The sequence below is a fragment of the Rhagoletis pomonella genome, unplaced genomic scaffold (assembly GCF_013731165.1).
Source record: "Rhagoletis pomonella isolate Grant_MI unplaced genomic scaffold, Rhpom_1.0 Rhpom_scaffold_00002, whole genome shotgun sequence".
Classification (NCBI taxonomy): Eukaryota; Metazoa; Arthropoda; class Insecta; order Diptera; family Tephritidae; genus Rhagoletis; species Rhagoletis pomonella.
Window position 1 is genome coordinate 6,560,730 of NW_023458556.1, and position 15,245 is coordinate 6,575,974.

General features: G+C 34.4%; 1 protein-coding gene across 1 annotated transcript in view; it reads right to left on the minus strand.

Moving 5' to 3' along the window:
* LOC118732949 overlaps positions 1–14,697 on the minus strand; it is a 49,785-nt gene extending 35,088 nt beyond the window's left edge. The window contains exons 1-3 of the mRNA XM_036462077.1: positions 14,662–14,697; positions 14,082–14,578; positions 9,759–14,002 (exon numbers count right to left, since the gene is read on the minus strand). Of these exons, the coding sequence (XP_036317970.1) occupies positions 9,759–14,002; positions 14,082–14,450 (4,613 nt within the window). The 5' untranslated portion in view covers positions 14,451–14,578; positions 14,662–14,697. The remainder of the gene's footprint in view (positions 1–9,758; positions 14,003–14,081; positions 14,579–14,661) is intronic.
* Positions 14,698–15,245: the final 548 nt, after the last annotated feature.

Here is a 15,245-nt window from a genome sequence, read left to right on the forward strand (position 1 = left end):
GAATTCTAATCGGTTTCTAATCGTTCCCTAACCTAAATGTTTGTTGGGTAATTTCTTGCAAATTATGTTGCAAACTAATAATATTTGGACGATTGTGCGTGCTCTCCTAACTTCCACCAAATGGAGAATATGTGGGGAATACTAGCAAGGACAGTTTAAATTGGTGATTATGCAAGTGTGCCATAAACTGTATGCTGCTTTAGTGTTTATTTAAGTATGAGTGAGCCCATATTTCAATCACTTAAAGTCATAGAAGCACAAATAGAGTATTAGAAAGATATATTTGCATGTTTTTTCTAATTTCATTGGGATTTAAATTTTGGATTTATGTATATGTAGTTTTGCAACAAGTTATTTTTAGATTTTTTCACTTCCTTTAAATTAAGTTATGATTAAAAAAATATATACTCTATTTCAAGAGAGCCATTAACATCAAAAGTCACCGAAGAAAGTTTTCCCCCATCTTGCTTGTGACAGTTGTTTCAAAGACATTTTTACTGGATTTATAATTATGCAACTGAGTGTTGTATACTATTTGCAAAAGGTTTAAATTAGGCACTTTGGTATTGAAGTAACTATGTATGTATAGTGCAATATATCTCGAATCCGCTATGCCGTTATTTGAACAAAGTCATTATAAGCTAGTGTACTACCGCGCATACCACGTAGTAATGTTTAGAGAGAAAACAAAATTGCCCCGCCGCCTTGACCCTTTCGATTTGGTTTGTAAATAAATTCAAGCAGTTGTGTTGATGAAATTCAAACTTTTATTCTATACCTTTTAATAGGGTATGTTGTTGTAAGCATATAGTAGTAGTATGTATGAAGATTATGTCTATATATCCAATAGTTATCGGCGAGCTGGTCAACTGTTGCATCATACATAAGAATTGCGGCATCAGCAACTTCTCTATATTACTCGGTGGTCACATGTCACATGTTGGACTGTTTTTAAACAGTAACAGACCTGCACCGGCACATAGAACAAAGTCGGTAACTATTGCAGCTAATTCATTGTATTTTGACAACAGCGACACACATTACATATAGTAAAAAATCAAAAAGTTGTTTAACTAGCAATTAAGAGTTCGAAAACACCTGTAACTCGTAAGTGTAAATATGTTTTGTTGTTTTGTTATAATTTTTACTCGTCGATTTAAGTTTAAAAATCTCAACTGTTTTAGCGACAACTTAAGTCTAATGCAAACAACTATCATCAACTGGTATGGTATGTAGTAGATTATGTGCTCTAATTGCGGTTTCCAGACTTGGGATTCCTCTGTCTTTTATTAAAATTAGGCTTCTTATTACCACCACTAAATAATGTATTTCATATAGTGGATCAATATTGATTGGTATAATGGAGCGACGAGTTGCAGATTGTTCACACATTTTCGTTTTGTATACGTTATATAATGCGGGTTTTCAAGGGGCAATGAAAAGAGAAGGAATGGAATAGAAATTCCAGTATTAACAGTTTTATCAATGTGATTATACACTATTTTGCTAACTTGATAGTTGTGTATTTATTTAACACTTTACACTTAGATTTGTGAGACCGAAGAGACGGTTGCTTGCTTTCGTAGTCAACGATTTACAGAGGGCAAAGAATGGGTTGGCATGTTCTCGCACTCATAGGCATTGTAATTAGAGTAATTATATTTGTGGTGATTGCGAATATTTCTTTTTACTTTTGCGATATATTCGCCATGCATTTTCAACGCAGATTGGTACCGGTGCTACACGCAAAATTGCATACAATAACCTCCTGGATATTATAATTCATATATTATTACAATTAATGAAAGCACATTTAATATAGTTACTTAATTACAATGCCCACATTCTGTTCGTACCTCATTTCATATTTACAATTACATGTAAGTTTTATGCTTTATGAATCCACTATAACTATTAGTGTTTTGGTTAGAAGAAAAAGCAATTGGGTATTTTAATTCTAATACAAAAGTTTGTTTTTATTTCTACCTTTCGTTTTGATTCTCCACTTTTCCGAATGTTGAATTTAACAACATTTCAAAAAGGTTGGATTCTTGTTCTACATTTCTCAGAAACGTTTTATTTTGTGGGTAGTCGTTTGTATTCTATTTCCCCTAGTTTACATTTTACAAAACATTTTTTTATAATGGCGGGCTGATGGATGCGCTATTGAAACAAATTTTTAATTTTTTAGTGGGAATTAATAAGGCTCGTTCATCTCTTAACCGCAGATATAGCAAATAACAGTTATCACTTTCTTAAAATTTCACATGCTAACACTTCTTCAATACATCGCGCGACAAAAGCCAACAAATTTCAAAACTCACGAAAAAGCAATTTAGAATAACGTGCGTATAAAATAAAACAGAAATTTGTCTAGAATTGACAAAATTTTAATTTTTTGGCTCACAACGAGGAGTAGTTTTTAAAATGTACTTTTAAATAATTTAATTTTTTTTTATCGTAAATTGGCAAAATTCGAAATACGAAGTTCGGGGATGTTTGCAATTGTACATACGGTGGCGAGAATCTAAATAGGGAAAAGACATTTTAGCAATAATGGGCTACTTTTCTTTGTTTAAAAAATTTTTAGTATTTTTTTATATAATATAAATACACGTAGCTTACTATCTAAAAAACATGTAGATCAAAATTTAAAACTTTGTAGAACACCCATAAGAATTCAACGTGTTTTGAATAATGTTGATCAAAACTTTCAACTTTTTAATTCGATTTTTTAATACATGGTTTTTTTGCGATAACAATCTACACTCTCATAAAAGTTAATAAACATTAAATATCACTGTGCGACAGCCGAAATTAGTCCGGACTTTGTCAACATATTCGGAAAGAAAGAAAAGTTAGCTCGTATTTATATTTTATGGCCTACTAAAGTTTTCATGTCCCGGCTTAAGTAATTTTCAAAAAAGTGGAAAAAAATGGATAAAATAAATGTCTGAGCGAAATTGAAAGTTAAGACATACATATATGGTTGAAAATTTCTCAACTGGACCTCGGACTTCAGTCAAGTTCGAATTTTTGCGTGGAAATTTGTGGGTAGAGAGGGTTATAGATGTGAAAGGGATTCTGAGAACTTGAAAATTTGTAATTTGTAAAGTTTTTATAATTTATAAGCAAATATATTAAGCAATCTTTTTTTCAAAACTCATTTTCTCTTAAAGTATTTGACGAAAAGTGATGAAATTTTTTTTGTAAGCGTAGTGACATTAGAGCTTTAAAAAATATATTTTTATAATTTTGAAAAAAAAAATTTTAATTCAAACATGATAAATATTCAAGTTGCATTAAAAATATGTTATCAAAAAGTTTTTCCCATTTAGTTTATATTTTCGAAAACTGCATTTACTGAAGAAAATATTTGTAAAAAAAAAATTGTTAGATCTTTTCTGTGCGCGCTGTGACATACATATGTTGCTTTAAGTCAAAAACAACAATTTTTTTTTACAAATATTTTCTTCAATAAATGCAGTTTTAGAAAATATAAACGAAATGGAAAAAACTCATTGAGAACATATTTTTAATGCAACTAGAATATATATAATGTTTGAATTAAAAAAAAAATAAAATTCTGTATTATAAAAATATTTTTTTTTGAAGCTCTAATGTCACTACGCTTACAAAAAATTTCATCAACTTTCGTCAAATACTGTAAGAGAAAATAAGTTTTAAAAAAAAGATTTACATATTTGCTTATAAAAACTTCAAAAATTAAAATTTTTCAAAAAAAATCTCAGAATCCCTTTCACATCTATAAACCTCTCTACCCACAAATTTTCACGAAAAAATTCGAACTTGACTGAAACCGAGGTCCAGTTGAGAAATTTTCACCCATATAGTAAAATTTCACGGAAAATATTTTCGTAGAACATTTTAACCCATTATTTCCAAATTTGGAATGTAGTTAGAGGATTGATATATTCTAGAAAATTATTCTTCGGAAAATTCTAATAGGGGACTTTCTTCTCAGGCAAAAACTTCATGGAATAAAAGCCAAACCACATTTTATTTTTTTTTTTTTTGTAAAAAAAAAACAATTTTTTTTGTAAAAAAACAATTTTTTTTGTAAAAAAAACAAGTTTTTTTTTGTTGGTTTTTTATTATAATTTTAAGAGACTTTTACGTTGGTGGCATAAAGCTTTTTGCCTGAAAAGACCCCTAGTACAATTTCCCGAAGAATAATTTTCTCGAATATATCAATCTTCAAGACATTTATTTTAACCATTTTTTCCATTTTTTTTTTTAAAGGCCGGGCCATAAAAACCCTAGTAGGCCTTAAAATAAAAATACGAGTTAACTTTTGCAAATCCATCGAGTGTTTTATTACTGAATATGTATACTTTCCAAAAATATTAGCAAACTCCGCTGGTTTGAATTGTCGCAAAGTTTAATCGAAAGGGAAATAGCCAAAGAATGCTAAAATATCGCTTTTATATTTATATTTTCGCCACTGTATTAGTCATTAGCATACATATCGTCGCTCGAATAAAGAAACAGTGTAAATGCCACATACACTATTATTCGATAATTGCACCATTGGATAGACAATCCTTAAACTATTAGAAAAATTTTTAGTTTTCTTAAATATTTCTTTGGCTCACTAATTTATTCCCGAAAAACGAAATTGTATTTGTATGGTTTGTAATGTTTTATAAAAACTTCCAATTCCAATTCCAATTCCAAAATATAGGGTATTCATCTAAACGCATAACTGCTTCGTAACTGTAAACCTCGTAAATAAACCGGTTTTCCATGGGGGTTCCATGGGAAAGTGGACCTCAGTGCGAAAATTATTTTCTTTATAAAACTAACAAACGTGTGGATAAGACATATGTAAAAATCTTGAATCAACCAAAAAAATAACAAATGATCATGAAGAATTTAACGATGCTCTTCCATTTTTATGTGAGAATTGAAGTCGGTTTTGCTTTTTGCTAAAAATTACTTGTTTGAGTTTCTATTTGATTTGATTTCCAACTCTAATGCTGACTACACACGAGGCAACCGTTGAGACAACCAGGGCATGTTGCGTCGACTGTTGCCTTGTCTGTAGCATTGTTGCTTATGAAAATTCTTGTTGCCGCTGCGTATCGCGCAAAGTGAGAAACATTTCCCATTAAGAGCGTAGCATATTTATAGCGTGAGTGAACTTTTATGTCTGATTAACTGTTATTTGCGTTCTTTGGAAATAGACAAATTACTGGAGACGCACAGTGGGTTCAAATCTGGCATTTAGTGTTCATAATTCACTGGAGCTTATAAAATTTGCAAGAGACCAGTTACCTTATTTTTTTAATTTTTAATTGATTACATTCTATTTCTTAATGCCGAAGTGCAGAAAAAGTAGCAATTTTCAGAAAATTGATTCTCCTGTTTCAGTTAATATATGTTATGTAATAAAAACTAGTTGATTCCTCCAAAACGAAAACAAATTTGAAATGTTATAAAACAATGGGTTGTATAATTTACTCGATTTGTTCAAATAAATTTAAGTGAAAGGTTTGAAATTTTAAGTAAAAGCAATTGCTTAGTTTTTATGCATACGGCCCAATGTTAACCAAAATTAACATTCATTTTTTTTTGGTTTTTGGAAATATTTGGGTATGCAAATTTATAGATCATTAAATGTTAATATAATAAACAGCAAGTTGCAATCGGCTAAGAGTTCGCTCTGATTTTTAATAATATAACAAAAAAAAATTATAAAAAAAAAATCAACGCAACCTCATAGCCACTTGCCACTTGCAAGTTATTATACTAAAATTTAATGATCTACATATAAAACTGCATACCAAACATTTTTCTAAAAGCTCAAAATTTTCTCTGTTTTCATTATGGTAACATTTTTTATAACATTTCAAATTTTTCTTGTGAGTTTTTGTATAGTTTTGGGGGAACCCTACAATTAGTTTTTAATTTGTATCATTTATTAACTAGAACAGGAGAACCGATTGCTGCTTCTTCTTTAAAAAACAAAAATTAATCTAATTGGTTCAAAAATGAAGACTCCAATGAATTATGAACAGTCCTTTCCAGTTTTGAATCACTGTGCGACGGGAGTTAACTTGTCGCTATGGAAACGGTAAGAAATTCTATTCTAATCATGGTTTAGAGACATGCAGAGATATGCATAAGGAACCTGCTTCTGGGCATTGCAATAGGTCTATGTATTCATCGTGCATACTTACAAGTGAAAAATATTCTTCTTCTGTCTGGTTAATATCCTGTAAAAATGTACGACTCACGTGTTGTTTTTTTTTTTTTTTAATATCAACAACGTTTTTTAGGTTAAAATGGTTTTATTATTTTTTTATAATTTTTTTTTTTATGCTGTAGCCAACACAAAACCAAACAAATCAAAGTTTCGAACTTGAACTTAAAATTATAAAACTTTAACAAATTTTCATCAAAATATGGAAATTTTATGTCTGAATGTTTAAAAATTTTCCAAATATAAATTAGGACGGGACATTAAAGCAATTATTAACATTTTTTTTTAGTTTATTATTGGTTTATTATGAAACGGCAAGTCCTGGGTAATTCAAATTTGCACTTTATTATACTACAAAGTTAGGAACTTTCAGTTTTATGGATAAAAAAAACTAGGAAGGTAGAACCGCTGAGAGGAATTTTTCAAATTCTTGACGTTTGCAAGCAATTTAATTTTAAAATTTTACACACAAACTCACACACACATTCTCATTTTCAATCCCAAACAACAACAACTTTGAACAATTCCTTTTTTTACTCTCAATTTTATATGATTTTAAAATGCTGGCAAACTTCAAAAAAAAAATCATGGCCGATGAATTGAGAGAACGGCTTTACCTTACTATAATTAAAACAACAAATATTAAAAAAAAAAAATGGAAAAAAATTACTGTACGATTTTCACTAACACACTTGAAACTTGCATTTTTCATGGGCTATAAAACGGCATACCCAAAAATTTTCTATAGATTCAAAATAAAAGTTCCGAAATTTTGATGAAAATTTGAAGATTTTCTAAATTCTGTATAAAGTTTGAAATTTAGATTTACATACATACATATATGGTTTCGGTTAAAGCCTTTTTTAGCCCAGCAAAATTTAGATCAAATTGGTACGAAGAAAAAAAATTATAGTAGCAATTTTTTGATGTAGTTTACTTCTATTTGGCATGGATGGCATAGTCTTGCCCCTAAATTTCATGGCAAAATTCCGCCATGATGGACTTTAGGCAGAGACTATAACGATTATAAGAAATAAAATTAAACATTGGAAAAGTTGTTTTCGTCTCCGGAGACGAAAATCCTTAGACTAAAAACTTTTTCACCTTCTCCTAATAATTATATGGGACTATTATTTTTTTCGTCGCGCGACACGATTATTTTACGTTGGAAATTATTTTCTTCTTCTCATAAGGATTAAGGTCTTAAAATGATCACATACGACGACGCACCCATTTAGATTTTGCTTTACAAATTTTGAATTTTTCCAACCTGACTTCAGATTAGTAATAAGCGGCCTCAAGAACCCGCCGAATCGATTTTGATTTTTTGGCCGCCATATTGGATTCGCCATTATGAATTTTTAAAATCATGCTCTAAGTTCCTGCTGTTAGTATTTATTTTTTAAGTGTTGGGTTCACCGGTTTCACGGTTAGTTTAGACACCAAATTTTTAGACGCAACGTTGAATTTTGCAAAGGCCACACTGTTTTCAATGTGATCATTTTAAGACCTTAATCTTTGTAATTCGTTCTATAGAATTTTGGCCATCGAACTGTACCGGTTCACGTGATGTGGAAATGAATTTTAAGCCACTTCCCTTACATCGCTATGTTTGCTACGTTGCCGATCGTGATTTGAACACATTACGTATTTTCAACAGAAATTGTTGAAAAATGGCGAAAACCGTGACAATGTAAAATTCACAAATTTCACAGTTTTTACTAATTATTTACAATAAAAAGTGTTTTATTTAAACCTTCTATAGAAAAAATGCGGGAATTAAATTCTCTAAAAATTTGTATTCAGCAATTTTTTTACGAAAAATTAAAAATAAAGCTGCAAATCGCAAAAAACCCAAAAAGAAACCTAAAATACAATATGACAGAATGTTGCCATATGAAATTAAAGGGGAAGGCGTGTGATACGTATCAAATAGAAATAAACTGCATCCAAAAATCGCTACTACACTTTTTTTTATAATAAAAAATACCAAAAAAACGTTTACGTTAAAAACATTGTTAATACATATTTAAAATAAATCCACAACTAAACTCTAGTGTGAACCGCGATTTAAAGGAAGCACTTATGTTAAACGCGACTAAAATTATTAAAATAAAATTAAAACCTGCAAAATATGAATCCAATTTAATCAATTCTGGTGTTTATATAACGTTTGAATATTCTAAAGCGCTTTTGTAGTAATTGAAATAAGGTGATCTCAGCTGAGGGGCTTTTGTCGAAAGCTTCCGATTCTTTTTTCACTTGTAAATATGCACAATGGCCTATGAGGCCTCCGAGTCAACTCTCTTTTAGAGCTGCCCGCATAACCTAGCACCAGTCGTACACTTAAGTATAGATTGAAACATAGATTTATTCCTTCAAATCACTGGAAAATCTAAATGAAAATCAATGAAATTAGCCCGATGTTGCAATAAAAAAGAAATGGGCGTTGCAATCGATAATCCAGAAAGTCAATATCTTACTGTGGTAAGAAGACACCTTTTTTTAAATATATTCTGTTGTAAACGGCACAAATTGAAGTTCAATATAGTCTATAATTAAATGGGTTTCTGCTCTTTTAATTCGTCAACCGATAAAGCCAATGGAATTATGTGTTAAAGGTTTTTTTGGTTTAATAAAAACCAATAAATAAAACTTAGCTATCATCCAGAACGGAAAATTTTTGTTGAATTGTACTAGTCTCTCACTAATCTTAATAGTAGTAGGTGCTACTATTTCCCGATGTAAAATTAGGTATCTCACAACGAGAAGCGTAAATTTGAAGATATTTTTTTTTGCTGAGGTAGATTTGCATTATCTTTTGCAGACTTTGTTTTTTTTTTTTGCCAAAGGATCCCTAAATATGAATTGATTTTATTTTTTTATTTTTTGAAGTGTTTACTATGCTACGCTAAAAGATAAATCAATATTCGGCGGTTACATTTTTGCTAAGCGTATGTGAGAGCTTCTCGCGTCCTATTTGTGATGTGCGTCTTAATGTTGTTAGACAGATGCAGAAACCTACAGTTTTTTGCCATTCAGATATTAAGCCAAATCACTTTAAGCCAATTAGTGAATTTTCAATTAGAAGAAAATAAAGTTTAAGTTTAGATAATGTTTTGATTTTTCTATATTAAATTGGGATCCCTCTAACTGGATGCAATGAAAGGATGAACTAGATATCTTAGAAGGCAACTAAACTGATTGGCTTCAAACGGTTTCCTTAGCAAAAACTAATTTTCAATTTTTCGCAAATTTTAAATGACTGTTTCATTTTCGTATAAATAAATAATGTACTTAAGAAGAAAGAATTTTTTAATGTTGTATATACATAATGGCAAAGCTAACATAATACGCCACAAATGCATACAAGGCATACATCAAAAGTATTATCATCTATCAAACCAGCGTTTTTCATGTGAAGCTAATATTATCTGCCTTTGATAAATTTAACTCATTCGGATCTCACATTTCTTTTATATAATTGTAAATAAAATGAAATAAATAAAACTTGTTAAAGTTCTATACATACCCATCAACCCATGAAGAATTCGAATTGTCCGTTCCTGTAGCATCGTTTCCACCATCTGGGCCTCCTTGTCTTTCATTATCCTCGGGACCACTTCGGAATGAATTCTGCCCTCCGCGATCGCCCATGTTATTATTACCGCCAAAATTACGTCGATCGTCGTTGGGACCCATTCTGCTAAAATTTGCCCCATTACCACCACCACCACCGAAATTCGGACCATTGCCACCTCTAAAGTTCGGACCATCTCCGCGGAAATTCGGGCCGTTCCCTCCTCCGAAATTAGGACCATTTGGCCCAAACCTATTGAAATTGGGTCCATTCGGGCCAAAATTAGGTCCGTTGCCACCAAAATTCGGACCATTGCCACGGAAGTTTGGTGCGTTTCCTCCGAAATTCGGCCGGTTTGGTCCATTATTGGGACCATTGCCTCCGAAATTTTGACGATTTCCTCCAAAATTGGGGCCATTTCCTCCGAAAGGGGGACCGTTTCCCCTGAAGCTGGGACCGTTTCCTCCAAAGTTAGGACCATTTCCTCCAAAGTTAGGACCATTTCCTCCAAAGTTGGGACCATTTCCTCCCATGTTACGGTTATTCCCTCCAAAGTTGGGCCCATTACCTCCAAAGTTTGGCCCATTACCTCTGAAGTTAGGTCCATTGCCTCCGAAGTTTGGATCATTACCTCCAAAAGTAGGATCATTACCACCACTGTTAGGTCCATTTCCACCATCTGACTTATCCATGTCAGATTTTTGTTTTTGTAATTGCTGAAGTAACATAGGTAATTGTTGAAGAAACTGCGGTGGTGGCGCACAACTTGGATCCGCACTCTCTCTGCCCTGAGCTTTAGCCAGGGCCATCGAAATTTTCTGCATGAATACGGGATCTCTAAGTGCATCATTTAAATTAGGAATGGCATTGGAAATATTCGGATGTATTAGTTGCTCTTCTTGCGGTTTGTCCGCCTCTAGCCTGTTATCAGAGCGTTCATCTTCATTATCATTTTCACCTTCACACTCGCCTTCGATTTCGTCTTCGGCATTGCCACCACTGATGGGTGTTTGTATGGCGAAATCTGCTGGTTTTTGTACTACAACATCAAACAGGGATGGTATTTTGCCAACAGGCTTTTGTGGCTCTTGCTGTTTTGGTTCAAAAGTTTCAACCAATTCCTTTTCAGCACTTTCATTACCCTTAATCATGTATGATTTATCTTCATACATTGTGTCGGTTGCGCCACTACCTCCCACCAAATCTAGACCTGGAATACCCTCACTTTTGCCAAAAATATTACACATGGGACCAGAAACGTCACCGGCCTTGACGTCATCTTCATCCACAAGGGATATCACTTCAGTGACAGTCGGGTCGTCTAATTTTGATATTTTTACACTTTCCGTAGGAGCGCTAAAACGACTCTTTCGCTTGCCTGAGGTACCAACAATATTCGCTTTTTTCTCAAATTTTGAGATGCCTTCTTTGCTTGTTTTTGGACAATCAACTTTTGTTTGTTCTTTTACCAATTCATCCTTATCCTCTTTTTCTTTTTGAACTACTTCGTCTTTGTTAACGGTGCTTTCTTCAGTTATGTTATTGTTTTCGCCCGCGAAAGGCTGATTTGTACCGTCATCTTCTTCAACGGGTGCACCATGCAAATCTTCAGAGTCTTCATGTTCAGGAGTTTTGCTTATATCCATTTCAGTAGAATTTTCAGGGTCTAAGTTATCGTTCTTAACGCAAGGCTCCTTTCCAATTGGCTCAGCTTCTAAGCCTTGCTGCTGTAATCTTCTTTGTCGCATTTGTTCCCGACGATCCATTATTCGCTGGCGTTGCTTCTCAAATTCTTGTTCATATCGTCTGTACATTTCCCTATCGGGATGATTAGCGTTAGCACGCTTCCATTGTTCGAATTGTTCTTCCCAACGTTGGAACTGCATATCAAAACTCTTTTCATCCAAATCGGGCCGTTGTTGTTTGTTCCCGCTGTCGGTTTCAACGCGACCTTGACGCTGATTTTGTATTTCCGGTTCGCGGTTACTTTTATTTGGCGCATTTCGCAATTTATCTGCGCTTTGAGGTGCAACACCTTCTCCTTGGCCTCCTACGCTGATATTTGGAGCTGATTCTCTTGCGCGCTCATTTGAGTTAGACCTTTGATTTAAATTATTTGGGCCGAAATCTGGTTCATTAGAATGTGATCTTTGACTTAAATTACTTGCACCAAGGTTTCGTTCATTCGAAACTGACCTTCGATTAAAATTGTTTGGACCGAAATCATTAGGACCCGGCTTTCGATTTAAAGGGTCAATGGGAAAGTTGCGACCGTTTCCGCGATTTGCTTGATTGAAATTATTGTTTGGTGCGAAGTTGTCTCGATTTGCTTGGTTGAAATTATTTGGTCCGAAATTGTCTCGATTTCCTTGATTGAAGTTAGTATTTGGTCCAAAGTTATCTCCACTGCCTCCAGGACCAAAGTTACGGTCATTTGAGCGCGATCTCGAATTAAAGGGATTACGCTGACTTATATTTTTACCAGGACCTTCCGCTTCTGGGTTTAAATCATTGTGTGCGCCGAAATTGGAATCATTGCCGTCCGTCCATCTGTTATTTCTATTACCGAAATTGCGGTCTCTTATTCCAGGTCTCATATTGGAATCTTTAATATCAGCGAAATCGTCTTTAGGACCATCATCGTTAAAAGTATTATTTGGGCCCATGTTCCTTTCATTACCACCAAATCTTTGGTTAGGATTTTCATTGGGCCCAAAGTCTCGAGTATTACCCCCTGGCCTTTGATTGAAGTTTCCCCCAAAGTTTCGCTCATTTTGGCCATATCTTTGATTGAAGTTGTTTGGACCAGACATGAATGTATTCCCATCGAAATTCCGACCACTTCCTCCAGGCCCTTGATTAAAATTATCTCGGTTATTTCTATTATTATTCGACCACTGGTTATCATTATTACCCCAACGATTTCTTCCGATCTGATCATTAGGGCCAGACTGATTTCTCTGGTTGTTAAAGTTTCCCGCGTTTCTGCGACCATTATCGAAACTGTCTTGAACATCTTGTTGCCTATTATTCCAGGCGTTATTCATACCACCTTGATTCCGATTATTACCCCACTGATTTGATAAACCCTGCTGTCCTGGTCTACCTTGAGAGATGTTTTCGGTACGATTTTCGTTGAAACCAGCTCCTGCATTAGAATTTTCACCACCCCATCGATTGTTTGAATTTCTTGGATTTGTTTCAAAGCCGTCCATGCTATTTCGGTTGCTTTCGAAAGGATCGTCCATATTACCATCATTCGACATGTCATTATAATCATTAAGTTTACCCCGATCATCTCTTCGGGAGTCCCAACTGTTAGGTCCGCTTTGATTTCCTGGCCTGGGGTTATCAAAATTGTTTTCAAAGTTATTTTGTCTAGAATTCCATTGATTATTTCCGCCTTGGTTTTTATTAAATTCATTGTTTTGCAGATTTGGATTAGGGCCCCATTGATTCGGATTCGGTTCGATAGGTTCAGAAGAGTTACGTTCAAAATTACGATCGGGAAAAGATTGATTCTTATTGCTGTTGTCGCTATTGTTTTGTTGATTTGAATTACCATAAGGAGGCATAGGTTTTTGTTGCATAGCTTGTGTTGCATTTGAATTTGGTGGTGGTTGAGAATGCGGTTGTTGTTGGTTCATTATTGGAGGTGGTTGCTGGAAATTTGGGTTTTGACCGTAATTCGACGGCTGTTGTGCAAAACTTGGAGGAGGTTGATTATAATTGTATTGTTGCTGTGGTTGTGATTGAGGATAAGGATTTTGCCATTGGGAATAATTCATATTATTGACGAACGGACCACCTGGGGGTGGTTGATGCATTGTAGGTGGAGCTTGATTACCAGCAATAGTTTGAGTTTGCGGTAGTGTCTGGGCTTGTTGTGGATGTGACTGGCCTTGTTGAGAATGGGACTGCACTTGTTGGGGATGTTGCTGTACCTGCTGTGGCGGTGGCGGTTGGTTGTATTGTTGAGTTGTTAACGGAAATTTTGCACTTGCTTGTTGCCCATCAGGGGGAGGCGGTGGTGGTGGTTGATGCTGATTTTGTTGTGAATGTTGCTGAGGTGCTTGTGCCAACATTTGTGGCTGCTGTTGAGCTTGCATTTGTGGCTGCGGCTGTGCCTGCTGATAGTAGTTATTTAAACCCATAGTTTGTCCTGTTTGCGCTGCTGCAGCCATTTCTCTCTTGTACTAATAAAAAAAAGTTGAAAATGTTTTTTAATACACGTATGCATAAATAAGTCCTTGTTTCATGTTGCCTGCAACTTACCTGTTCACCATACTGTGCATGCCACTTAGCATATTCTTGTTGATAAGCTTGCCACTGTTGCCAGTGTTGTTGCAAAGCATATTGCTGCTCTGGAGTCAATGCGGCGTATTGCGCCTCGGTATACTGGCCATATGGCCCAGTTGAAGCTGGTGGAGCGACGGGAGCAGTTACTGGGGCCGTAGCAGGAAGCATTGGCCCTATAATCGGGGTTGCTGTGTTGCTAGTTGCTGGTTCTGAAGGTGCTGGAGGAGCAGTTGAGGGTGGGGGTGGGGCGGCCGACGGTGGTGGTGGCTGAGGTGGCGGACATTGAGGTGCCGGTATGGGAGGCATGGGAGCCGCTGCAGCGACACCAGTCCATCCACTCCACATTGTTAATTAAATGCTTAGTCGCCTTTACTTAATTTTACTCGAGTCTTTAATCACAAAAACGTGTTATAAAAGTCACTCTTTATATGTAACTTTCAGCACTTATTTATTCACTTCTTTTGTTTTCTTATCTATACAAAACAAGCACTAGTTATATTTTATGCAGTTTTGGCTACAATACAATACCAATTTTCAATGAATCAAATAGATTTACAAATCAATTTGTAAAATAGTCGCCATTTTCTTCAAGAAAAAAGTAAAGATGACAGAATAGCCAGAAATTTTTTGTTATAGATATAAAAATCGATTTTTTCTCGACTTTAACGCACATGTACACTTTCTATAGATTATGGTAACTTGGGTCTTACACGATCAAGACCTAGCTTTCGAGTTGCATTTCACGCACATTACAACTTGATATCGCTTTTTCCTTGCAAGTCGTGTTGTCAAACAGCTGACCAGAGTTAGTATGTTCTAATCCTCCAGGAAGTTATAAGGAAAGTATTACTGTAGATATTATGACAGGCTTATTGCCTTACCAATGACAAAACTCAACGGCTGGTATCTACTACTGCGTTTTAAACTATGCGCCTAGCTGTAAAACTGTGAAATCATTTAAAATTTTAATCATGAAATATTTACAAGTAGGATTTCACTCATTTTTCTTTGGTCTGGTAGTGTGGCTTATGTTTTTTCAATCTACAATCATTGAAAAAAAAATTTATTTCACACAGTAAGGTGGTAAATACCGGAATGAAACACTGAGAATGCTGAAGTAAACAGAATTCAATATTGAAT